Source organism: Populus trichocarpa, chromosome 2 (genome assembly GCF_000002775.5).
Source record: "Populus trichocarpa isolate Nisqually-1 chromosome 2, P.trichocarpa_v4.1, whole genome shotgun sequence".
In the NCBI taxonomy this organism is placed as follows: domain Eukaryota; kingdom Viridiplantae; phylum Streptophyta; class Magnoliopsida; order Malpighiales; family Salicaceae; genus Populus; species Populus trichocarpa.
The window spans coordinates 23,037,307-23,064,221 of NC_037286.2; the positions used below are offsets into that span (position 1 = coordinate 23,037,307).

Sequence of the window (26,915 nt, forward strand, 5' to 3'; positions counted from 1 at the left end):
CGAACCGGTTTAAAAAAAAGTATAAAAAGAACAATTTCTAACCCTAAATCACTTTCCCCCTTAACAGCCGTTAACCCCCCTCCCCCTCCCCCTCCAGCCTTCCCCTTTTCCCCTTCCCCTTCCCCTTTCAAGAACCCTAAATTACTTTCTCCCTTACTTTCTCCTTTTCCAGCCGCCAACCTTCCCTCCCCCTCCAGCCTTCCCCTTTTCCCCTTCCCCTTCCCCTTCCCATAACCCTAAATCACTTTTTCCCTTTCCAGCCGCCACCCCCCCTCAAGCTTTCCCTTCCATTTCGCCCTTCCCAACCTTCCCCTTCCAGTTTCACAATCCAAATGCGAGGGAACCATTATTCAAGAAATCCATACAATATAACTTATACTAGTTCCATCCTTGTGCTGGGCGAAGGCAAGATTTGAGATTTTCTACATACCCCAAAAGAAAAGGCTTTGCTAAAGCCAACACGACATTCACAGCTGGTGAAAAAGCCAAAGACCCAAGAAAATTTATGGTCAATCAGCTCTCTCGGGACCTCCCTTCCCCTTCCCCTTCCCCTTCCCAGTTCATCCCTTCCCCTTCTCAGCCCCTATGTGGAAAACTTTGATTGCTGGTTGCTTTTCTTGAATTTCTAAGTGGTTGCTGTGATTAATAGCTTAGATTGATATTTGATGTCAGATTTTTCCTTTGATTTAGCTCAGTGATGAAGATGAGTCTGGTTTTTCTGGTTTTTATGCTAAAAAACCGACCCGAACCGAACAAAACTGGTTCGGTTTGAACCGGTTCTCGGTTCGGTTCGGGTTATATTAATAAGAAATACTATTTTCCGGTTCGGTTGAATTTTTGGGTTAAAACCAGACCGAACCGTACCGTGAACACCCATAGCTTTCAAGGATATTAAAGTCTTTTCACAATACTCATTAGTGATTACGAAATTAATCGATGACAAATAAGTTTTTACTCATCTCAATTACATAATAAAAAAACTAAAATACGATTAAAAACAAAAAAAATAAAACTTGTTTCAAGGGAATTTTTGTATTTTCACAGTGGTTTTTTCATTATTATAATGTCAGTTCAAAAGTAATTTGTTACATGACCAAATATAAAAAGTAATAAATAATTAAAAAATACAGTGAAACAATCAAAATTCCCTTAAAAACAAAAAATTAAAACCAAAGTCAAATGACTTTTTCATCTTTTGATAGTGATGTTTTCGTGTCAGCTTATTAACGATTTGGTATTTGGCTAAATAAAACAAACGAACAAAAAAGGACAGGTGCATGCACTACAACAAAAGGTATATTGGAGACCTCCGCACACTTCAAGAGGCACATGTAGTGCCTCCATTTGTCCAAAACTACCCTCCCGCCGTGTAGTTCAAACATTGTCATGTGACATGTCCTCTTCCATGTGGAGCAGAGTGTGTTGGGGTTAGTGATCTGGTTTGTCACCGGAGACAAAACTAGCAATACAGCCTGCCTCAGGTAGGACGCTTAGGGGGTGATAGCATCTTCCCTTTTGCGTAACCAGTCCCATACCATAGAATCTCTGTTGACCAGTTAGGGTTTATAGTGACCATAATACTAGGTAGCGACTCCTTGAACAAGACATTTTTCCCAAAAAGAACAAGATGCCAGATATCTGTTATTTTTCCGTATCGAGATAAAAAAATTTTATCGGTCACCGCGATGTCCAGATGTGACAATATTAATCAATCATTAGGTGGTAGGCCCGAGCTGTGATTTTGTTGGAAAAACAGCCAATAATAGTGAGAGAAATATGGAAAATAAAACAAAGAAAATTCAAGCAGTGGTAAGAAGAAGTAATATAAATCAGTCATCATCGTCTCATGAACATGTGTAATGATTTGGTGAAAACAACTCATTTCTTGAATAGTTGTTAATCCATGGCGGTGGAAAGAGATTCCAAAACGACTGAAAATCAATCACATTCGAGATAGATAATAGATTGCACACAATAAAAAAAATCTCAAGACGGATGTTCGAGCATCTTAACACCAATAAAAAAAAAATGAAACTGTAACAAAACCAAATAATAAAGGGGAACACCATTAAAGGATTTTTTTTATGGTTTGGTAGGGCATTGTCTATACTCTTATCATGAACAAGTCATTTTTTAATTAAAAAAGTCAGAAGAAAAAAACAACAGTTGAATGCGAAACAAATACAAATTGATTGGAAAATACAACAACCAAAGATTTTCTCGAAGCATACGAAAGATGACAAAATTAAGCTATAAAAAAACCACATACATAAGCATTAAACCTAAAAGGAATGCTTCAACATATTGACATTTTTCTTCCTTTCTTGTTTCAAAACTGAAAATAATATTATGTAAAAAAAAAAACTAAAAAGAACCTGCAAGCATTAAATTCAAATGCCTAGATTAGAAATCAATAGCTATTAAAAATTGATAAGGTAGCTGCAATGCTTATTTACAAAAGTTAAAAAGACCAGTAATGAAAAAATATTGACAGAACAAGTCTAAACGATCAACTGCAAGAAATTGTTCCATTGCTAACATATCTAAAATCTTTTGAAGAACTCTGAGCTATGCAACTTATAACTATACATTTGAGACCATTAAATTTTTAATTTGTATGTTCCTATAACCAAATGGAAATAATCAAACAAAAATCCAAATACCCTTCTGAAATCTATAACTCGTGGTCAAATCTTTTATCCAATGGCAAGAAATCCAATTACATAAAATTTTAAGAAATCCAATTGCTTATTTAAAGAATTCCATGAACTGAACACATTTAATATAAACAAAAAGTTATGGGAGCGGAGAAGAATTTTTAGATCTAGAAGATGAGGATTCCTAAACATCAAAAGGTAAAACAATAAAGTTAAGAAAATGTTGAGATTAAAAGGGCATAACCAAACAACAAATAGGGATAAATTAAAAATATTAATAATTTCAAAGTATAGTTATTAAACCCGCCCTAGGGGTTGACCCGGTCAAGATGTCGAGTCCTAGGGTTGCTTGGATTGAACCAGGTCAACCTGGAAAAATTTTAAAAAAATTGTTTAAGGTTTTAATATAAGTGTTTTTATCCCACGTTGGAAAGATAATATCTTATCATTTTACACATTGAAAAATATAACTTTCTTCTTATGACATGGAATATATATAGTAATGGGCTTCCAATACCATATTAAAAAAAAATAAAACCTTATTCTAGTGTTTATATAATGAACTTTGATATGAGTTAGGAACCAACAAGGAAATGATGGTAGGTTCACGCGCATATGGTTGAGCTGAGCAAGTGGAAAATCTCTTATTGCTCTCTCCATACGCGTGAGGCAATACCCATGCTTTTTGGTCTTAATTGATAGTATTTTATTATTTTCCATCCCCAGAGAGAACCACATAGTTTACCTGGCAATGTTCAATGTAAAAATGTTTGTTAGCATGTTAAAAACAATGATTACGGATTTAATTTTTCAGTTTGTTAAAATAAATGGTTACATTGAGAAAAACAAGTATTACATGTTGCAATGTGGACATGTCAACGAAAGGGAGGGGGGTCCTCAACTTACAAAAAAATGGACATGAAAGGAAAAAAATAGGTCTCTTCCAGATTTTGCCAGATCACCCAGGTTTCAGGTTGACCCGGCAGGCCAGACAGTTTTCTCCAAGCCTAGTGCAAGCCTGAGTTTTGCTAGATTCAAACCCAGTCAAGCCCCCGGGTCAACCCATCAAGACGGACCGGGTCTAGAAAATTGTGTAAGGGGTCTTCTCATCATACCTCCTCCTTTGATGCGGTATCCATAGCTTTTCTCTTCAATTTCTCGCCTTCTTTGTTTGTCATTCTTGTAGTCTTTTTGGCTAAGGAAAGGAAAGAGATAAATTTATTTTTTTTGTTAAAAAAGAAGATTATAGAAAAGACTTGGATGTTATTTAGCCACGTCTCCATAAAATAAAGAAGAGAAAAAAAACAAGGTAGAAAATTGAAAACACCCTTCTAACATGATTGAATTTGCTAACACATCAGGGGTAAAAATGTCACTACACTACCACGATCCACAATAAAATGAGTCTACATCTATAGTGCACTCTACGAAAAAAAAAAAACACATTGCATCACAATATCAAACACGCACTTAATCAAACTTTGAGCAATGATGTCATCCTGCTCCATAAGAATGTTGTTTATGCATATGTTGTTCAGTGTATTTAAAAATTATTAGTTTATGGACTAACGTTATGTACCGAGGAGACCAAAAATTTTTCAAACCTAAAAAAAGGTTCATGTTTTAGAAAATGGTTTGACATTATTATTAAACTAAAAAATATAATCATTTTGAACTTTGTTTTCCATTGAGATCAATTTTTCTATAAAAAAATCTCTTGTTTATGTTAGCAAACACAATATTTTTTAACAAGAATCACTGGTCTTCTTAAAAAAAAGTTTATGATTGTTAAAACAAGTTAATAAAAAATATTAAAATAGTATATCCATATTTTATACGTGGTTAAAAGCTAGAAAAAAACATAAATGTGATAAAATCTTTTTCAAAATCTATTTAAAATTTTTAAGACTAAAAAAAAACAATTTGAATCAAAATTTCATGAATAATTTATTATTAGTATTATTATTTTTCATATTAGATACTCAATTATTTAGAAAAATATTAAAATTCAAATTATAATAGTATTTAAGAACTATATTAAAATTAAAGAATAAGTGAATCTGATATTTTTTTAGGGGCAAAAAACACAAATAAAAAAGAAAAATACAACAAAGGACCGGACCCGTGCGCTCCTGACATGAGCTAACTTGGTCAAAACCCAATCCTTGGCCCATCAACTTGTTTTATGTGGTTGACCCGTGACTTGGACTTTACCTTGAGTCGATCCCAAATTGGGTTTTACTAGCATTCTTGAAAAAATAGCAAAAATTCAAAAACAAAAACACAGTTTCATATTTTTTTTGCACACATCATGGATTTAATAACAAATTTATTAAGTTCATTGGGAACTTGGCCTAAATTTTTAAAATACCAAAAAAATTATTTTGTTTCTATTGTGATATCAGAGTTTACAAACTTATACATAAGACGTGTTCACAATATTAAAATAAAATGCATAATTTTTGTTTTGACATTAGAATGGTTAGGCTATGAGTCCGTTTGGTAACGAGGTTGCGTCTGCGTTTTATTTAAAACGCAGATGCAACCTGTTTGGTTAATAAAAAAACACAATTTACTGTGTATGAGTCCCACGTAAATTTACGTTCGAGACACAGGAAAAGAAGAAGCAGCAAAATGCTGCTTCTTACGCACTGTTCATGCTAAATAATTAGCATGAACAGTGTAGCATACACTGTTTACACCAATTAATTAGCATGAACAGTGTAGCATACACTGTTCCAGTCTGACCGGTTCCGGCCGGACTGGTTCAAAACTTTAAATGCATTGAATTAGGTCCGACTCAGTAAAATAAAAAATAAAAATTATTTTTTATTTTTTAATTGTGTTTTATTCAAAAAACTAGTATTTAACATTATTCAATGACCCATTGTCGGATGTATTTCATACGTGATGGAATTATAGATAGTTTAATGGAACAATAAAAAATATTTTATATAAAGTATTATTTATTTCATGATGTAATAACAATAGTTAAATTTACAATATTTAAATTAAAAACCATCAATATTAATATATATTTTTTAAAATTATTTTATAACCTCAATTTCAAAAACATTATTAACCAAACACATTAAACTACTTTTTATTCAAACTCAATTTCAACCACAGTTTTAACAAAACACCTATTTTTTCAAACCAACCTCAACTAAAAGTACTTTTTATAAAACAACTTTTTTCAAACCACAACCACAACAGCTGCCGCAATACCAAACACATTCTATACCCGTAAAGTCATGATCCACTCTACCGGGATGAGCCGACTTTAACCAATACACAGGCCAACGATTAGAAAAACACAACACTGCCTTGATAATTAGACAAATGAACAATGCAACTTACCCTAAATAAAGTGTACTAGGAGTGATATGTCTTTCTTATATACAACTAGTCCCCCTGTCCAGACTCTTAAAACTATTTAAGGTTTTTAGCGACCAAAATACTATGTGAAAACTCCAAACTCTTTTAATGATAAGGACAAGAATTCCTTAATTTTTTACCCATCATCAGAAATCCTGATCTAAGAGGATGATTGCTGCGATGCTGCACATGTGCAACAGATTCAATGATCTAAAATTTATCTAATAATCCATATTTTTTCCCAAATTTATTCTCAAATTGGGTATGATATCATGAATGTTTGAGATTATGGTGTAAAGTACTTTTCAAAATAGATTTTGACTTAAAAATGCTTCAAAATTATTTTTGAACTTTTATTTTTAACATTAACATATTAACATCATTAAAAAACACTAAAAAAAATATCAATTTAATATTTTTTTAAGTAAAAAATACTTTAAAATTATACAATATACTAAAAGTGCTTAGTGCGTCTCTCACTGTTTACATAGACATAAATTATTATGGATTGAAGCAGTATAACAGAGTTGTCCTTACCAAAAAAACCTGTTAAGCATGCTGTGGGGGGGGTGAGATTGTCTTTTCCATGAGATGCATATGGTATTGGAAGAATGATTGAGGACAAAATGGTCAGTTCGGATTTTGTAGGGGCATGGTAAGGCTGTCAGGCCCCAAGTGCCAAGGCATAACAAGACTATCAACCCTAGGCGCTGGGGCATGGCAAGACTGCCAAACACCTGACACTAAGGTCTGGCATGACTGCCATACCTTGGGCGTCCAAGTTAGGCAGAGCAGCCAGACCTCAGGCGTTTGAGTCAAGCATGACAGCCAAACCCAAGGCTCTGGGGTGTGGCGCTCGGACCCGAAGCTCTTGGGTCGACGTCCAGACCCATGGCTCTTGGGTCTGGCGTTTAAGAGGGGTTCAAAACTCTTGGATCTGGCATTGCAGCAAGACCCACTTAAGTTGGATTAGACAAATTTAATATTTTTATTAATATTAAAAATATTATTATTTGTATCATAATAATGATTATTATTATAATTAATATAATTAATATAATAATTAATAAATTTTTAAAAAATATTATTAATATTGAAAAACAACCATAGATTTTATTTGAATGGTAAAATTATCATTATTATTATTATCATCATCATTAATAAATTTTTTAAAAAAGTATTATTACTATTGAAAAAAAACCATAAATTAGACTTGAAGGGATTAAAAACTATAAGAACTTGAATCATGTGAATTTATTATTAATATTAATATTAATATTAATATTAATAATAATAAATTTGAAAAAATATATTATCATCAAAGAAAAACCATAAATTTTATTTTAGGAGATTAAAAACCATAAAACTCGGGCCAAACCGACTCAAGACTCTTAGGTTCGGTGTCAGGATCCAAAGCTTTAGGGTCTGGCGACTTTTGGGTCTGACAGTTTAGCCAGACTCACATCTAAGACTCTTGGGTCTGACGCTTTGCTGACAAACCCAACGCTCTTGGTTCTAGTGTTGCAGTTAAAGTCAAATTTAAGGTTTTTAAGTTTTGTATTGCAGTAAAATTCAAGGCTATTGATTTAAGTTTTAGAGATAAACATAATACTTTTAAGTTTTAATTTTTTTTTATATTTTTTATGATAAAAAAACTGTGTAAGTGGGTGGCTAATTAGTATTACCTAAAAGTAGAAAAAGAAATTGTACCAAACACCTAATCATTTAGTAATTGAGATTTGGTTATTTTTATTTTATTGTTTTTATTTTGTTTTTAGGCGCGGGAAAAAATAGAAAACACTAAACAGGAGGGAGATGATAAAGATAAATAAAAAAAGCTACAGTTTTGGTTTGCACCGCACGCGCTGGGACCGTACCATACAGGAATGGAGAGAATCGATCAATGAGGAGCATCCTCTTCCCTCCTTTTTCTCCTTCTTGCTTCACAGTCAGTCACATTATCTGTCTGTCACTTCCATTATTTTCAATCTCACGCGCCTCGCTCCCTCTCGAATCCCTATTCCCTCCTCTTTCTCCTTCTTGCTTCTCAATAGTAACCATCATCTGTCTGTCACTTCCAAATTATTTTGAATTTCACGCGCCTCCCTCTCTCAAATCCCTAAAATTTCAAACCCCCAATTTCTCCTCTCGCAAATCCCTAATTCTACCAGTGATTTTTTTTTTAATTTTAGATTTGTGAGGTGAAAAATGGTGGAGCAATGCGTGAGCAATGGTCCGGAAAGGAAAACAGTAGCGAAAAATGGGAGAAAAGAGAGAAAAAAGACAGAGACACAGAGGAGGACGAGTGATAGAATCAAGAGCAGGCAGAGAGAGGAGAAGGAGCAATTGGTGAGAAAGAGAGTGCAGATATTGGATGGGCAAGAAGATAAAGGAAACCCTAGAAAGAGACCGAATGTCAATGCGACTGAAGATGAGAAGGAGAAGGAGGTTGCGATGGCTGAAAGGATGGTAAATCAAGTTTTGGGGTCAACTGAAGTGCAAAAGGAGGTGACTTTAGGTGATGCTAGTGGTGCGGGTGGTGCGTTGCCTGATAAAAGTGCTACTGTTAAAGTTAAGGATACTTTAAGGCTGTTTAACAAATTTTATCTCCAGTTAGTGCAGGTATATTTCTCTTTAGAAACCCACTTTTTTTCCTCTTCTCCTACTAGTGTTTTGTTGCTGCTATGTTTACTGTATTGCTTTTTTTTTTTTTTAATTTCTTGATTTCAGGTATTGAGTTGGGTGGTTTCATAATGGCTTGCTTGCTTGGCCTGATTTTTGTTGTGTGTTTAGTGTCATGGCTTGTTAATGTGTTGGTTTTTGAAGATTTTGTGTTTATGTTTCATTAAATTTGAGCTGAGGGAGTTTACATTTTTTTTCTATGATGCATAGGAAGAAGAGTTGAGGTGTGCGAAAGCAAAAGTTGATAAAAAGGTCTCCCAAGGTTCAAAAAAATTCCTCAAAGGTTCGAAAAAATCAGCTGATAAATCCAAGGTTAGCTTCTCCTTCTGACTTTTGCTTCAGTTATGCAATTTTCTTTGCCTCGGTCCACGTTGCTTTTGCATGGTTTACTACCCTTGTTCACAATTTTTACTTTTCGTATGCGAAGGTATATCAAGTGGTTATGGATCGTTTCTTAATCTGCATCTTTCATGCAAACATTTGACGAATTACGCTCTTAAGCCATTAGAGTGCCTTGAATGAAACATTATTGTCTTGATCTTCTCATTATGTGACTTCCTATCCATTTTGAGGTCCTCTGGGATAGTGACACTCTGGTAAGCTCCTACTTCAATAGCGTTGATGTGAACATTTAGCAGAATCTGGTCCATGGGCAGTATTTGAGAGATTCGGTGCTTTGTTTTTTATCAGTTGGTTTATATTATAGCACAAAGGGTGATTGGGGACCTGGAGGAGGATGATAAGGCTAGAAAGGAACTCAATAATAATATAAAACATCGTGTTAGTTTTTATAGTGGATCTTTTGTGAAAAAATGGTGCTAAGGATGAAGGAATTATTCTCCTTGAAGGAGTGGCAATCACTGTTTTTATGGAAACGGGGTTGAAAGTTAGATGTAGTTGCATGCAGACTGCTCTCTGTGATGATTATCTAGGTTTTTGATGGGAACAAGCAAAAGACTACCCGTGGAAGAAGTATCCACTTTGTCCTTGATGGATATTTTGTTGAGATTCTTGCATTTTTTGGTGTATCGGTCAGTCTTCTTTACTATTACGGAGGATTTTCTGATTTTTGTTTTGTTTATTTGTGTTCTTTGAATTATTGTTGAAAACCTATATTATTTTGATGTCATTTCCTGTGAATGGGTGACGCTAGTTGGTGTGTGTAATTTAGTGAGTGTTTGTTTTTGCATTACAACCTACTTTTTGCTTGAAAAAGCATCAAATTGAATTTTTTAGGTGTTTTTAGATGACTTCAATGCGCTGATGTTAAAAATAAAAAAAAAACAAAATCTGAAAAAACATCATTTTGATATATTTTCAATTGAAAAGCACCCTCATCACAACACCAAACACACACTTATTCTCTCTTTATTAATAAAAAAAAGGTCCATTGGTAATTCAATTTGTACAAGGACATCTTGCCTATCAGCGAGGAGCTTCCCGTGATGAGCAGAGAGAATACTTTAGGAAGCAGCCTTCAAATAAACCAGAATACTTAAAATTCAGTCATCCAAATTCCTCCATTTAACGCATATAGGTGTTCCTTTTATAGGACACCAAAATGGTCTAGTTGTCCTAAACTAAATTGGAAATAGAAAAACAATTAGGAAAAAGGAAAACCATAAATACTAGATACTCCTAATGAATATTGTAATTCCCTAAATAAGCTAAGATTCCTAGATAGTACTAATATTTTCTAAGCATAATGAATTCCTAGTTAGACCATGTGTACAAGAAATCTTAAAATCTAAAATCAAATTAAAGTAACATACAAATTTTCCTTTTCTTGGTTGGATCATCATGCAACATCCATCTCTTGGAGTTATGAACGAATTTGAAGTAGGAGCATTTGAGTGATTGATTGTGTTTTAAAGCATTGAGAGTGTCTAAGTGGGATGCTATTACCAAACAAAGTTTGAATTGAGTTCTTTGCTGTCCTTCCATGATCGGAGCTGTTCTTTAATTCTTCATCTTGAAATGTGCTTTTGTAACATCTTCTAACATATATGTGCACTGATGATCTTCAAATAATATTAGGAAATTGAATGCTGTTTTGTGATCTGGGCAGTGCAAATTTTCTCCTACATATGCTGATCTACAATTTTGGTGCAGAAAGAAAAACCATCTGAAGATGGTGACAAGAAAAAAGCCAAGCGTCCTGATTTAAAGGCAATAACTAAGGTAAGTGAAGATGCAACGAGTCTGACTCTTTTTAAGAAATTTTACCTACTTATGTCACTTCTTAGGGTGTTACTTCTAATAGAGCTACTCTTTATGAATAATTCATCTCAGGTGCAATTCCACCTTTCATGATTGCTCAGCTTGTCATAAATGGATGAACATTGAGTATTTCTTCTTTGTTTCACTTGTGCACCTGCTAAGTTCGTGATTTTAAATTCATGATTCATAATGTACTATATATGCTTTTCAATCATCGAAAGATTGAATCGGTTTTCTCTATTTCTTTTTATCTCTTGGTCATATCTGTACCTGGACAATTATCATCTTTGCATCTTGATGTTATAGATATGATGATGACAATGTTCCTTGTCATTTTTTCCTATCAAACGCTGTACTTTGTTTTTAAATTGAACGGGACTGATTGTAGAAAAACATGATGTTATCTTTTGTTTCTTTGCAACTAGGAAATAATCTTTATTTCCTCTTCAAATTGAAATGCTCTGGCAGATGTTTGAAGCTAATGCTACAATGTATCCTGAGAAAAGAATTGGTGATCTTCCAGGTTGGTAACTTGTATTTCTATTGTTTTTGACCATTTACACTTTCATACTTTTGTTTGACTTGATTAACCTGAATATTGTGTTTAGTATCTCCTTTAACATGTATGATTCTGAAACAATCACATGTTTCATGCTGGGAAATGACTGTTGGGTCCAACTGGCAGGTATCAGTGTTGGGCACCGTTTCTATTCTAGGGCTGAAATGGTTGCTGTTGGCTTTCATAGCCACTGGCTGAATGGAATTGATTATATGGGGCAGTCCTACAGGAAGGGGGTAAGCATCAATTTTATTTGTACTGTTACCATTATTCTTATTCTTTCCTATTTGCCTTGGATGTCAGGTAGATGTATGATCATGTTTTGTTTTGTTTTTTTTTTTATTTCTCCATCTTGAATTGTCCAATTCCCTATGATATGTAGAATAGACACTGCTTTTTGAGGGAGAAGTCGGTGGACCTTTTATTTTGTGAATATTGTAGGTTTTGGTATGGGAGAGGGCTCTTATTCCATGGAGATGTCTTGTGTCTTATATTGTTTGGTGTATTTGGATGGGTTGCAAATCACATGTTCTTAAAAAACTATTCTTTTTTGTAGCAGATACTGTGAGATATAAGTCTTTTTGATTTTGTTCTGGAGTTTTTTTAGGAGTTTATATGGCTGATATTTGATGGGATCAAATTGCCCTTTTGTATTGATTTTGATGTGATATTTTTTTTTACATGGAGGATTCTAGTTCTCCACATTTTAATCTTCACTTCTTTACTTTACATTGATACAGTACTCTTTTATAAAAAATAGTGTTGTTTAGAATGAAGGATGCTGTTTAAGCATGTCTTTATCCAATCCCTTGGTATTTCTCAGTATTTTTTGGACATCTGTGATAGGTTATCCACGATTGAAGATTTCTTGCTTTGTAGCTTAGTCATGGTGTAAAATCATATTTTTGTACATCTAAATTTTGTAAGTCAATAACTACTAGTAATTAGAGGATTTTTGACTCAACGAATTTGTACATTACACGATACGGATTGATGTGACAACCATTTTTCCTTCAAAATTTACAGGTGTACCATAATTATACGTTCCCACTTGCCGTGGCCATTGTTATATCGGGGATGTATGAGGATGACCTGGATAATGCCGAGGATGTTATCTATACTGGCCAAGGTGGGCATGATTTAACTGGAAATAAGCGTCAAATTCGTGACCAAAAGTTGGAGCGCGGTAATTTGGCATTGAAGGTGCAATTAACTTAATCCCAAAACCTCCTCAATGGGTATTTCTTTTCCTCTGTTGGCATTTGAACTTGTACATATATTATTTAGTATTATGGTATATATAATGTGTAAAGTTTGTTATGCCTTATATGGCATATTGGACTATTGGTTTCTACTCTCATTAGCTTAAATTTGAGTTGGATGTTCAAAATTTATGATAGGACATTTAGTCTTGTTATGTTTCCTTACGTTCTAGGGCCATTCTTTGGGCTAGGGATGGCTATCAAGAGTGTAAGTGCTGATCTTTTTGGGGGCGTCAATCAGATTTGTGAGTGCCCATTTGGCCTTGTCTCCAGTAAAGTCACTTGCCATTTTAAAAGATAACAAGTGAAACATCCTGTATTAAGCTAACTAGTAGTAAGCCAGGATAAATTGAGGGAGAGGAAATGATCTTGCTTGTTTGCTTCGGATATGACTATTTTTCTCAATATTTTGAACACTGATGTAAATAGTTGCATTTCTTAATCATAAAATCATTTTATGCATCAATGGACCAATGTTGTCTTGCTAATAGGTACACTAGATAATTTGGGTGGGGTTTCCAGGCGTGTTTACGGTTTAGATTAGCAAGTCTGTCAACCTTTTCACTGTTGATACATAGGAGAGCAAGCACAGGGAAGGGGAAAGGTGAGATTACAGCCTTTCTTGTCAGCATTAAAAGAACTCCAATTTGCTACTTGATGAATGCATGCACTTTTGTTGGGCTGGTAGACTAATGTAGGATCCTGTGGTTTGGCTTTGGATTTAAAATCTCATTGCTTGATTACTGCTTGTTCTGCATTTAATTGCAGAATTGTGTGGAGCAATGTGTTCCTGTACGAGTTGTTCGTGGCCATGAATGTGCCAGCAGCTACTGTGGCAGAGTTTACACCTATGATGGCTTGTACAAGGTACATCTCTAATTCACATGGTGTTTGTGTATTTGTTGTGCCAATTAACTTGATGCAACAAGTTGCGAGGAAAACTGTACGAGATATGTTGTGGCCCTTTTGACTGTTGATTCCTACTTTGGCCCTGATTTTGTTTTTTCTTAGTCATTTTAAAATTAGGTCCACTCTTTCAGTTTTATGCACATAGGATCTTGGTGTAATGAGGTTTAGACTTTAGATCTTCAATCAAGCTCTTATTTTCTAAAAGAAATTAATTGAAAATCATCTAATTTTAGTGACTAAGGGTATAATTGAAAATGAGAAGATGGAGTGAGCAGCAACTGAAAGAAGGAAACTGTGCATATTACTGTTATCTGGTTCCATGGAGGCTGCTCCATTTTCCTGTTTTGCAGGCTGCAGTTTGTTAAAAGGGCAATTGATATAATATCACCTGAATTAAAATTGAGTTAAAATCATTTATTGCTTTTGCCAACCATTTCAAGTTTAACAGGGGATCTTTTGAAGTTCTTCTCCTGGTTTTAAAGGAAAAAGAAAACATAATTAAACATCTGTAAGAAGTGACATCATGAAGTTCAATTATTAGTCAATAGCTCTCTCTCTGTCCATAATGCTGGTCCATTTCCATACAGAACGACTTTTGAACTAGTGTGGTAATTACCCTTCATATGTACACCTTCATTCTTACACAGCAGCCAACCATTTGTTGGAAGAAAAAAGTGTGAACCTTATTGTTCTATTAAATATCTTGTCCATAGGATGAGCTTTTTGCTAACAGCGATGGGCAAAATAAGAACTTCCACAATAATCACTGTCAGGCTTTGGGCAATGGCATATACTGTAAGGGCTGGAAGAAGCAACGTTGGACCTATACTATAGGATATAGGGGGCGGTTGCATATTTCTTTCTTACTTCTTTTTTCCTTGTTCATGCTTACCTCTTGTATTTTTCCATCTCTTCCTATTCATGTTTTGCCAAGAGTCAATTGTTCTAATTTCAGCTGATAGTGCTTTTACTTGTTTTACAGGTTGTTCAATACTGGGCAGAGAAAGGTTTATCTGGATTTACTGTGTTTAAGTATCGACTGAGGCGGATGGAAGGGCAACCAATTCTGACCACCAACCAGGTTTTTATGTTTCCTTTTCTATTCAAAGACATTTTTACTTTCTTGACTGACTGTTGTTCATTGGCAAAATCTCTTGCTTGGAGATACCAGTATGGTTATTATTTTCTATATTCAGAATTGTCTGAATCAAAAGCTGCAGTGTAGGCTCCTGCAGCTCATTGGTCTTGTTGTACAATAGGCTCTACTATATGTCTTTATTTATTTGCTTGTGCGATTAAATTTCACTGGCAACACACTCTCAGTTTTTGATATCAAATGGTGCACCAATTTTAGGCTATTACCACAGGGTTGTCTATGAATACAAATGTGTCTTGTTTTAGTTTTTGGATATTGTTAAAAAATGGTGTTTGCAAAGCATATGCTACACATCCTACGTTTTGGACATGCCCACATTTTAGTTTAAGATGCTCCAAATACACTTGGGTCCAGCTTATTAAAGCCCACAGGAGAATCAGCTGAGGTCAGTTTCATTACCATCTGTAGTACCTCAGTTCAGCATTCAAAGTGCTAGCTCAGATTGCTTCTGGGGTCACCAGACCTCAAATAAATATCATGAATTCTCACACCTGATGTGGGTTCTAGAGCATTATATTGATAGTATGGCATAGCCAAATAGGTTTTAGTATTTATTGTATCATTCTCTCTGAAAACATAGAAGAAGAAAACAAATATTCTCTCTTACTTTTACATTGATCAATCTATCCCTTATATACAAGATAGGAACCCTATATAGGAAAGTAGACTAATTAGAATCCCTACAATTAGGATCCTATATTAGGAAATAATTAGGCTCTATATTATTTCCTAATTATGTGCTATTTACAACCTGCAACACTCCCCCTCAAGCTGGAGCATAGATATTTATCATGCCCAGCTTGTTACAAAGATAATCAACCCGAGCCCCGTTTAGAGCTTTCGTGAAAATATCCCCCAATTGTTCTCCAACCTTCACATACCCTGTGGAAATCAAACCTTGCTGTATTTTCTCACGGATGAAATGGCAGTCAATTTCAATGTGCTTAGCTCGTTTATGGAAAACAGGATTATATGCAATATGAAGAGCAGCTTGGTTATCACACCACAATTTTGCCAGTACTGAAGCCTGGAGGCCTACTTCAGTTAAGAGCTGATATATCCATATTATTTCACACACAGACTGTGCCATGGCTCTATATTCTGATTTTGCACTCGATCGTGACGCAACATTTTACTTCTTACTTTTCCACGAAACCAAATTGCCTCCAACAAAGACACAATAACCTGATGTGGATCTTCTATCTACCTTGGAACCTGGCCAATCTGCATATGAAAAACATTCAATATGAGTGTGTCCATGATTTTCATACAAGATACCACGTCCAGGTGCTCCTTTTAAGTAACACAAAATCTGTTCTAAAGCTGCCCAATGGTGAACTGTTGAGGATGACATAAACTGACTTACAACACTGACAAAATAAGCAATATCTGGACGAGTCACTGTAAGATAATTCAACTTCCCAACCAGTCTTCTATATTTCTCTAGATCTTCAAATAATTCACCATCTTCTGTAAGTTGCGAATTAGGAATCATTGGGACACTACATGGTTTCGCCTTTAATTTCCCTGTCTCGGTTAATAAGTCAAGCACATATTTCCTCTGAGATAGGAAGATACCTTTTTTGGTCCTATTTACTTCAACACCCAAGAAATACTTTAGCATCCCTAAATCTTTTGTGTGAAACTGAGTGTGAAGAAAGGACTTGAGAGATGAGATTCCTGTAATATCACTTCCAGTAATGACAATGTCATCTACATACACAATTAAAAGAATTATGTCAGCATCAGATTGTTTGTGGAAAACAGGGTGGTCAAACTTTTTGTCATGCCAAACTTTTCAACTGCCTGACTAAATTTTCCAAACCAAGCACGAGGACTCTGTTTCAAACCATACAGAGATCTGCGAAGATGACAAACTTTCCCATACTCCCCCTGAGCAACAAATCCGGGAGGTTGCTCCATATAAACTTCTTCCTGAAGATCATCATGAAGAAAAGCATTCTTGATATCCAGCTGATGCAAAGACCAACTATAAGTAGCAGCCATAGAAATAAATAACCCATCAGGATTTACCTTAACCATGAACACCCAGTTACATCCAATAGCTTGTTTCCCTGGAGGTAATTTGACCAAGTTCCAAGTACCATTGTCATCTAAAGCACTCATTTCCTCTATCATTGCATTATGCCAGTCAGGATGAGATATGACTTCATGAATAGTTTTGGGAATAGAGATGGAATCGAGAGAAGCAATAAAAGAACAAGAAGATGACAAGTGGTGATAAGAAACAAAGGAAGAAACTGGATAAGTACATTGATGTTTACCTTTGCGTAAAGCAATAGGAAGAGCATTGCTTGAGGTTGGATCTGATGACGAAGGAGCTGGTGTAGGACATGTAGCAGGAGGGATTTGTCGTTTGGAGTAGACTTGAAGAATGGGAGGCTTAGCAACATCCGGTTCAGAGACAGGTTCAGAGGATGTGATAGTATAGACTAATAAGTCATCATCCTCCCCCTGACAAGCAGGAGTGGAAGATTGAAAATATGGTGTAGCTTCCAGGAAAGTAACATCAGTTGAGACAAGATATTTATTGAGACTAGGACAATAGCATCGATATCCTTTTTGAAGACGAGATAACCAAGGAAAATACACTTTTAAGACTTGGGATCTAATTTGGTGACATGCGGACAGACGAACATCCTGGACAAAGCAAGTGCTACCAAATATCCTAGGTGCAATAGGAAACAATGACTTGGTTGGAAAAAGGATACTGTAAGGGGTCTCATCATGAAGAACAAAGGAAGGGATACGATTAATTAGAAAACATGTTGTTGAAACTACATCAGCCTAGAAAGATTTGGGAACATTCATGTGAAATAATAGGGCTCCTTTTTTCCGTTTTGCTACTCCATTCTGAGGAGTATCAACACATGAAGTTTGATGAAGGATGCCATTGTGAATCATGTAAGTTTGAAAAGATGCTGACAAATATTCTTTGGCATTATCACAACGCAATGTATGGATAGAAACATTAAATTGAGTTTTAATCTCAGCACAAAAATGAGAAAACAACTCAGAATGACTTTTCATTAATTATAACCAAGTCACGCGAGAGTAATCATCAACAAAAATAACGAAGTACTTAAATCCAGTTTTAGACGGAACTGGACAAGGACCCCAAACATCAGAATGAATTAATTCAAAAGGAAAACTTGCTCTTTTATTGACTCGAGGATGAGAATGAAGACGATGGTGTTTGGCAAACTGACACGACTCACAATCTAATAAAGACACCTAACTAAACTGTGGACAAAGTTTCTTTAGCAAAGGTAAAGAAGGATGGCCAAACCGACAATGCACCTCAAGAGGGGTTGTTACACCATAACAAGCTATGGATTTGGGTATTTGTGTGTCAAGAATGTAGAGACCTCAGACTCATGTCCTTTACCAATAATCTTCTTCGTCATAAGATCTTGAAATAAGCAATGATCAGGAAAGAATAAGATGCAACAGTTAAGCGCACGAGTAAGTGTGCTTACAGAAATTAAATTAAAGGACAACTGAGGTAAATGTAGAACAGATGATAAAGGAATCAAAGGAGTTAGGGTAATTGTACCAGACCTAAGAACACAAGATGTTGACCCATCTGCTAAAGTAACATTAGAGGTGGATGTATTTGACTGAAAAGTAGAAAAGAGATTGGAATCACATGATCTGTGGCACCAGAATCAATGACTCATTTGGAGGATGAGGAAATAAGATAAGTATTCGATTTACCTGACTCGGCAATGGTAGGAACGTGAGTAAATGAAGACTTTAAAGATTCTTGGTACTGAGAGAACTTGACAAATTCATCTGCAGAGATAAGAAATGATTTTTCAGATGTATCATTAGTAGATGCAATATGGGCCGAGTGAGTTTTCTGAGTTCTGTTTTGTAGTCTTCTACAATCATGTTTCATATGTCCTGGCTTATGACAATAATGATACACAATCCCTCCTGAATCTTGTGTACTGGCTTATGACAATAATGATACACAATCCCTCCTGAATCTTGTGTACGATCAAAATTGCTTGCCTCTCCTTTGTTACCACCTTTGTAATGTGATCGCCCAGCTTCATACTCATTAGTTCGACTGACAAGAGCACTACTATACTGGACAGGTGGAGAACTTTCTGTGCGAAGTACCCTACTAAATGCATCTTGTAACGAAGAGATCTCAGAACTAGAGAGAATCTGAGATTTGGCAGTCTCAAATTCAGAAGGAAGACCAACAAGAAAACTCATGACAACCATCTTCTCCCTTTGACTTTGCTGTATTTTTACATTAGGACTAAAAGTTAACAACATATTAAGCTCTTCATAAGTTCTTTTAAAATCCATAAAGTAACTTGTAAGAGATCTATCATGTTTTTCTGCACGGTAAAAGGCTTTACACACCTCATAAATGTGGGAAACATTCTCTTTTCCAGAATACAAGAAATCCAGATATTCCATTAATTCCTTAACAAATTCACAATGATTGATCAAGCCAATTACCTCATTATTAATGGAGTTCTGTATCTGCAAGAATAATCGGGCATCCTCCCTCGGCCATGCCTGTCTTGAATCATCTTTAGGTGGATCATTAGTCATATGATTATCCTTATCGATACTCCATAAATAAAGATGAATGGTCTTACTCCAATCCAAATAATTGGAGCCATTGAGCTTGTGTTCAGTGATTTTTGACATCACTAGGATGACATCAGATATTACTTCTGCCTTTTTATCAGCCATAACTCACAAAAATTTATTTGTAAATCTCAACAAATAAAATTGTCGTTGAAAACAAGAAAATCTATTCTGGATTCCAACAGCCACACCAGGGGAGAGATTGACACAACAAAGCACAAATATGTGCTATACCAAATTTTGTAGTATTAGGTCAAATATGAGCAACCAATGCTCTGATACCATGAAAACATAGAAGAAGAAAACAAATATTCTCTCTTTTACATTGATCAATCTATCCCTTATATTCAAGATAGGAACCCTATATAGGAAAGTAGACTAATTAGAATCCCTACAATTAGGACCCTATATTAGGAAATAATTAGGCTCTATATTATTTCCTAATTATGTGCTATTCACAACCTGCAACACTCTCCTTTGGCAAAATTCCTGCTGCAACAGTGTTCCTCTCCCACCGTCGCTGGTTTTAAATTTTCATAATGAGACCGACAACTTTAAATGCTACAGCTCTTAAATTTTGGTTAGGTAATTGGCTGCATGGATTCTCGTCCTCCCCACTCTTAACACTTCAATTTGAGTGTTCTTCTTTGTCACCGGTGCATTCATAGGTGCACTTGGATTATGTTGAAAGCATCTTACACCACCGTCCCTTAACTAATCATTGATAGGGCTCACCTCAACTTTCTGCAGAAAGTACAATTTTCATTACGATTTCTTACCCCATAAATTTTTTTGATTGTAAAACACTCCAGTGATGCTGCTTCTCTCAACCATCATGTTTTTATTCTATGCATAATATACTGGATGTTCCCTCCCTTTCAATCACTTTTCTTTGATTGGATGTTGCTTATAAGAATGGAGTGTCGTTTGGATATTGTTCTCCATATTCTTCATAGCCAACTCAATGATTCTGCTTATACTTAATAGGATGTAGTGATTTCTATTAATCACTTTTTCCCTCTTCTGCATTCCAAAAATACATTTTTCACTCTATATCTATCCTGAACAGCCTTGGATTGCACATTTATTCACTCTTATGACAGGTTCAATTCAGCTATGGACGTGTTCCCCAATCTGTTGCTGAAATACGAGGGTATAAGAAGAATATCATTCTATTATAGTCTTGAAGCTCATTGCTTTTTGCATTACTATGAGGCATAATTAGTTTCTGTTGTTTAATTTGCTAAGGTTGGTGTGTGAGGATATTAGTGGAGGTCAAGAGGATGTCCCAATTCCAGCTACCAATTTGGTTGATGATCCGCCTGTTGCTCCATCAGGCAAGTTAAACTCTTATTTGCTTAATCAGTTACTATTCTACATATAATGTGAAAGTGGAAGTTAACATAGTTTAAAATCGCGGCCGCAATTGTGGCACAGCTGCAGTCAAAGCATTGTGACTGTTGCTTTTTGATTCATTAGTAACTCTAAGTCAATATTCAGTAGCACAAATGTTTAATATCTAATATGCTGAGTTAGAAGCTTGAAAAAGTTTTTCCTCTGAGCACTTGTCAAGGTGACAAGTTTGAAATGTTCTGGTTCTACGGGCAACAACAAATCTGCTCATTTGGTGTAGCTATCCTTTGCAACTCAATGGATTCTGTATCAAAATTCAAGAGTTTAATAAACTTTGTAAGGGTATTTTTACCTATCTTAAAAACAAAATATTAAATTAAAAATCCCATTTTTTGTTTGAGAGGCAAATTGGTTGGTTGAAGGATAAGGAAACTGAAATGATCTGATTGTTTGATTGTTTTAAATCAAGTATGGTATGTGAAAAGGTAAAAGGAATTTACTCCTTAAAATTCTTTTAAGTCCTGGCATATGAAACATATTATTGTTATGATGTTCTTATTGTGTATATGACACTTGATTCAAATATTAAAAGAATCAAATCTAAAAGGATGGTAAAAAATAAAAGGTTTAGAGAAGGAATGTCTAGTCTTTTGCTGAGAACAATAACTTAGAGCATTGTTATTGTAATATATTGAAACAAATTAATCTGCATGCAATATAACTTTTTTTTTACAAGAAAAATGTTTTCAGCATTGCAACAAGTTAAAAAAAACTTAGAGATGGAGATGAAGGTGATTTTATAAAAAAAAAGAAAATAAAAATAAAAAGAAAAAAGATGATGCTGTATGTGAGAGAGGTTAGAAATTAAATGGTATCGAGACTTTTTAAATCGTATAAGATGATACGTTTGTAACATTCAAGGATGCTTTATATTTAAAGGTTGAAATTATGAAAAACATTAGAAAGGATTAAACAAGTGAAAGACGTGAAACATGAAAGATAACTTGATAAAATGTGAATAATGAAATGGTTAAAGGAATTAATTAGTATTACATCATGGAAGATGATTTAGTTCTTTGTATTTTACCTTTTCTGATGACATATAACACATGATTAAATCCTAAAAAAATGGTTTGGGCCTTCAAAATGCATGGTAAAATTAGAAGATATATCTGGAAGATGAAAAACTGAAAAATTAGCTAGTATGGAGCATTGTCTAAATCATGGAAGGGAAAAGGATGGATATGTTTAAAGGTCTAAATAAATACCATTTTCGTTTTGATTTTTCTAGCTTACATTAACATGAAGCATGAAGTTTTATGAACTACAGAATTGGCTCAGTATATAACTAGATAAGGGAAGAGGGTTCAAGAGCATTTTTAATGCTTTTATGGGTAATTCCAAAAAGAAGTGTGAAATTTGTGTTAAGTTTCAACCAGGGACCCAATTACCAGTGGGTGAGTAAATGAAAATTCCTTCCAGAATTGGAGCAAAATGAAACTTTACAAAATCAGTCTGGACTGGGTTTTTGGCCATTTTTATATTTTGAGGGCCAACTGTATTAGGAACTTGACTGGTTTCCAGTTTTCTTAGTCGATTTGCATACTTGTCTAAGTTTACAACATCGCTTTTAAGTTTTAAGTATGTATGATTGTTTTTTTATTTTATACTTTTCAGTATTACATTCACTTACAAGCATTTGTGATTTATTACATCTTTTACGATTCTAATTTGTGGTTCCCTAGTTTGTTGTGAGATGCCTTTCCTCTTCCCCAACAAGATCATAGCTCTCATGCCACTTATAGGAACGTTGGATAGGGTTTCTTTATTCTAGGATCTGCCCACTCATTATATTAAATCATCTCATGGTTTTACAAATTCAAAAAAACCCTTCCATTTGCAAAGTAAATAATTTATTCCCATAGCTGAGCATAAGTTTTGAAATCTGTTGGATACTGGGCCTTTTGCTTTGATGAATTGTTAGTGTGGGCTGCCTTGGAAAATGTGATGATAGTTTCTCCCATTTTTTCCTACCATCTGGTTGTTCAATCTTGTCTTGATTTGGTCACTGAATTTTTTGTACTTTGGTGCATTTGTTATCCCATCTGTCTTGACCTTCAACCATGAGGCTGTAGCCTCAAGAAGAGTGGTCACTGGTGATACTTAATGGCAGGCCTTCTAAGACCTTGGTTTCTGGGACATTACTTAATTGGACAGACCCTAAAAGGTCATTGGCCTTTTTTCTAAAGATAAAAGGAGCTCTCCGGCATTCTTGATTATGCATTTTGCCTTTGCTCTATTTCTTTCTCATTTGCTATCACTAGATCCATTAATAGGCCTAATCCAGGAGTAGAAAAGTTTTTCCTTCTCTTCTGCCCAGCCTACATTTGAAACCACATTCATGCCTGGGCTTGGCCCTACTTGAACCTCAGATTTTCTAGGACAGGCCTCATGCTTTGTGATTTTTTTTTGAAAACATAAAATTATTTCATAATGAAAAAAATGTTTGAAAATTGAGAAATATGAAAAAAAAATTAAAACATTCAAGATACCAAAAAATAACCAGTTGTACTAAATTGGAATAGTTAAAATTAGCTTAAATAAATATAAATGTATTTGTATTGGGCTTTGATGGCCAAGCCTAAGCCTAATCCCAGACTGTGGTTATAAATGGTATACTGTTTCTTACTTGGAGAGTTGGACTGTTGTGCCTAAACCCCAGGGAGGAGTCAGCTTAAAAGGCATGGCTCTAGCTTACCTAGTGTACCCATAAGAAGTTCTAGATAGCATCCTCCTATGCTGCCAGAATTAATCTTGTGAATTTGAATCCTTGAAAATCTCAGGTTATACCTACTGCAAGTCTCTTCAAATTGCCAAAAATGTGAAGCTGCCTGCAAATGTGAGTGGATGCAACTGCCAAGGGACTTGTGTGGATCCAAGGACTTGTGCTTGTGCAAAGCTTAATGGCTCTGATTTTCCATATGTGCAAATTAATGGTGGCAGGTGAGTGTTATTTAACCATAGATTTAACAGAACTCAGTCAAATCTTAAATTGTAAAGTCCTTTACAGTCTGTTTACTTGGTTATTCTTGCATAATAGTACTTTTTTTTTTGTTTTTTTACCTTCAGGTTAATCGAAGCCAGGGCAGTTGTTTTCGAATGTGGCCCAAGTTGTGGATGTGGACCTGGTTGTGTAAACCGGACATCTCAACGAGGCATCAAGCATCGTCTTGAGGTGTCATTTATATCCATTTCCTTAGAATTGCAATCTTGTTTTCCACTTTGTCAAGTTGATTTAGTTCGCTCTTTCTCTAAATTCTTGCTGGTTAATGTTGACAGGTTTTCCGTACTCCTAAGAAAGGATGGGCTGTTAGATCGTGGGACTTTATACCTTCTGGGGCGCCTGTTTGTGAGTACATAGGGGCGCTTGTGAGAACTGAAGACACAGATCATGTCTGTGAGAACAATTATATTTTTGACATTGACTGCTTGCAAACAATGAGGGGGCTTGGTGGAAGAGAGGTACCATAACAAACTCCTAGATATACTCTAAGACTGGAAATCATTCCCTTTTCTTTTATGTTTATTTGTATTCTGCATCCTAGTTGTTTGGTGCAACACGATGACAGTGGCACCCTGTAGTTATACAGTCAACATTTGATCTCTAGTAAATGGAAGTTAGCTGAATTTCTACTTGGAAGTTGAGTACCTCCCTAAATTGGCAATGTTATCTCTAAGCTTGTTTCTCCTTTTTAATTGAGCAGTCTTAGAATATTTGGCCACTGGGCAATTTTATTTTCTTTTGAAATAATGCTAATTACATTCAAGTATAATAGCTAATAGCATTAGAAATTAATCATCATTTTAGTTTGGTCATGTGTTTAGCACATATTAATTTACTAAGTACTTGCATGTCATTGGAATTTCTTGTGAAATAAAGTTTATTCATCATTTTTGACATACTTTAGCTTTATTGTTTGCCGATTATTTATCATGTGTTTATTGGTTTTTTTTGTTGTTTATATTTCCATACCAAATGTGTTCTGCTGATGTTTTCTTTTGCTTTTGTTCTTTTGAACAGAGGCGACTAGGAGATGTATCAGTGTCAGCAATTAACAGCTTTGATGGAGATGATCAGAAGTCTGAAAGTGTTCCAGAGTTTTGTATTGATGCAGGTTCCACTGGAAATATTGCCAGGTTCATCAATCATAGTTGTGAGCCCAATCTCTTTGTGCAATGTGTCCTGAGCTCGCATCACGATGTCAAACTTGCTCGGGTGATGCTGTTTGCAGCGGATAACATACCTCCTATGCAGGTTATTCACTATTTCTCTGGCTCTGTTGGGTGCTGTGGACATGCTCAATTTTTTTTAATCTGTTCAACTCAAGCTGAGAATAATAGGTACTGTATGTGTATGGATATCAGTAGTAGGCCACCTGGAATGGGAGGAAAACTGTTTCTCATTCCCAAAATTGCCTGGCTGGAAAACATAAAACCAGAATTCAATCATTTTGGGCATGCAACTGATTTCAGAAGACAATTTTAAAACCTGGGCGGAGGATGGTTGTGACTGGAAATGGGACAAAAAGCACACTTCCATAACATCCTGTGTGACCGTGGACAGAAAATAGGAGCTTCTTCCCTTTATTTTGAGTATGTCTGGGGTTGTGGTAGAGTTGTCGGAAAATATTTTATCAGTTGTTTGTCCTATTTGAAACTGTATTTCAAATCCCAAGAACAATATGGTTTTGAAAAATCAATCCCAAAAACCTTTGTTGCATTATGTGTTGGATGAATGCCTATCTTTGAAAGGATTCGTGGTGTTTAATCGTCACAGATGGAACTACTTGATAGGCTATAACTATTGATTGTCTTGGTCCTCATGGTTGCATCTGGATGAAGTCATTTGTATTTTTCTCTGTAATAAAAAGGTTGACTCCAAAAGACATCTTCAGGTCAGTTTGTCCCCTGGATGTCGTTGGTGATTTTTATCCTTATAGTTTAAGGGCTAAGAAGTTCTGTTCATGACATTCGCTTAACTGTATGAATCTTTGGCATTTGTTTAGGATTGTAACTTGCATTCCACATGAACTTACCAGTTCTGTTGTTTTCTTTCAGGAACTTACTTATGACTATGGCTATGCCCTGGATAGCGTCTCTGGCCCCAGTGGAAAAATAAAACAGATGCCGTGCTACTGTGGTGCAGCAGATTGTAGGAAGCGCTTGTTCTAGTCAGAGTTGGTCAAGCTGCTTTTGTTCATCCAAACTGACCGTCCTGCTCTTTTGACATTCTTGCCGGGGAATTTTGCCTTGCACTAGGGATGTGTACATTGACAATCGGTTAATATAGGGTATATCACACTGCTGCCTTGTGAAAAACATTATCTGATGCAGCCTGCAAGCCCTATTACCACCTTTTTTTAGTGAGATTCATTTTCAACTAAAATCCTGAGTTGTCAAAAGTCACAGCCATGTGTAAACGTTGTAACTCGCGGTAATGAACAGAGAAGAAATTTACATTTTAGTGCTTTTATGAATGTTTTGGAATTATATATGTGAAATTTTCACTGTTTCCACAATGCCCTTGTATAAAGTTTTGCCACAGTTGTTTTGCATATAATTTTTAGGTACTGTTTGCGGCTGCAGTTTATCTTGCATTTCATTGAATTTTGAATTTTTTTTCCTGTTTCAAATAATTGTTTTTTAGTATTTTTAGATTGTTTTAATGTATAAATGTTAAAAATAAGTTTTTTTTAAACAAAAAAATTATTTTAATTTATTTTTAAACAAAAATTATTTTTTTAAAAATATCTCCAAAGACTTTTAATGTGGTCGTTGCAATGCCTTAAAGGAGTGGCCCCTTTGATTTTAGTATCTTGTTCAAGCCAAGTTGTGCCGGTCATTCACTGCGTGTATGTCAGGCTTTGGATGAATTTCCTGATGAACTGTTCAGATAAAACTCTGTTATCATTATGCGACGGGCAAAATGTACAGTCGCTGTATTGTATAGTCAATTTTAAGTAGGGAGTAGCCCAATCCCCAAAGTGGCTAGCAATGGAAGTATCTCGATGGTTTCTTGACAAACAGCTGCAATGATTAGTGGT

At 35.2% G+C, this 26,915-nt stretch overlaps 1 protein-coding gene across 4 annotated transcripts; it reads left to right on the forward strand.

Annotated features, from left to right (window-relative positions):
* Positions 1–7,898: 7,898 nt before the first annotated feature.
* LOC7462391 (histone-lysine N-methyltransferase, H3 lysine-9 specific SUVH4) lies at positions 7,899–26,390 on the forward strand. Of its 4 annotated transcripts, XM_002302925.4 has the most exons (15): positions 7,899–8,657; positions 8,928–9,029; positions 10,830–10,898; positions 11,406–11,460; positions 11,623–11,732; positions 12,523–12,699; positions 13,527–13,625; positions 14,650–14,748; positions 20,562–20,611; positions 20,707–20,795; positions 23,655–23,814; positions 23,941–24,046; positions 24,151–24,333; positions 24,893–25,126; positions 25,930–26,390. In XM_002302925.4, the coding sequence occupies exons 1-15, from the start codon at positions 8,244–8,246 to the stop codon at positions 26,041–26,043; spliced, it is 2,061 nt and encodes a 686-aa protein (XP_002302961.3). In that variant the 5' UTR covers positions 7,899–8,243; the 3' UTR covers positions 26,044–26,390. The 4 variants fall into 4 exon arrangements, with proteins under 4 accessions (XP_002302961.3, XP_024451081.1, XP_052306440.1 ...); XM_024595313.2 differs by lacking the exon at positions 7,899–8,657 and having other exon boundaries at positions 8,971–9,029; positions 11,363–11,460; XM_052450480.1 differs by lacking the exons at positions 7,899–8,657; positions 8,928–9,029 and adding an exon at positions 9,157–9,313 and having other exon boundaries at positions 11,363–11,460.
* The last annotated feature ends 525 nt before the right edge of the window (positions 26,391–26,915 follow it).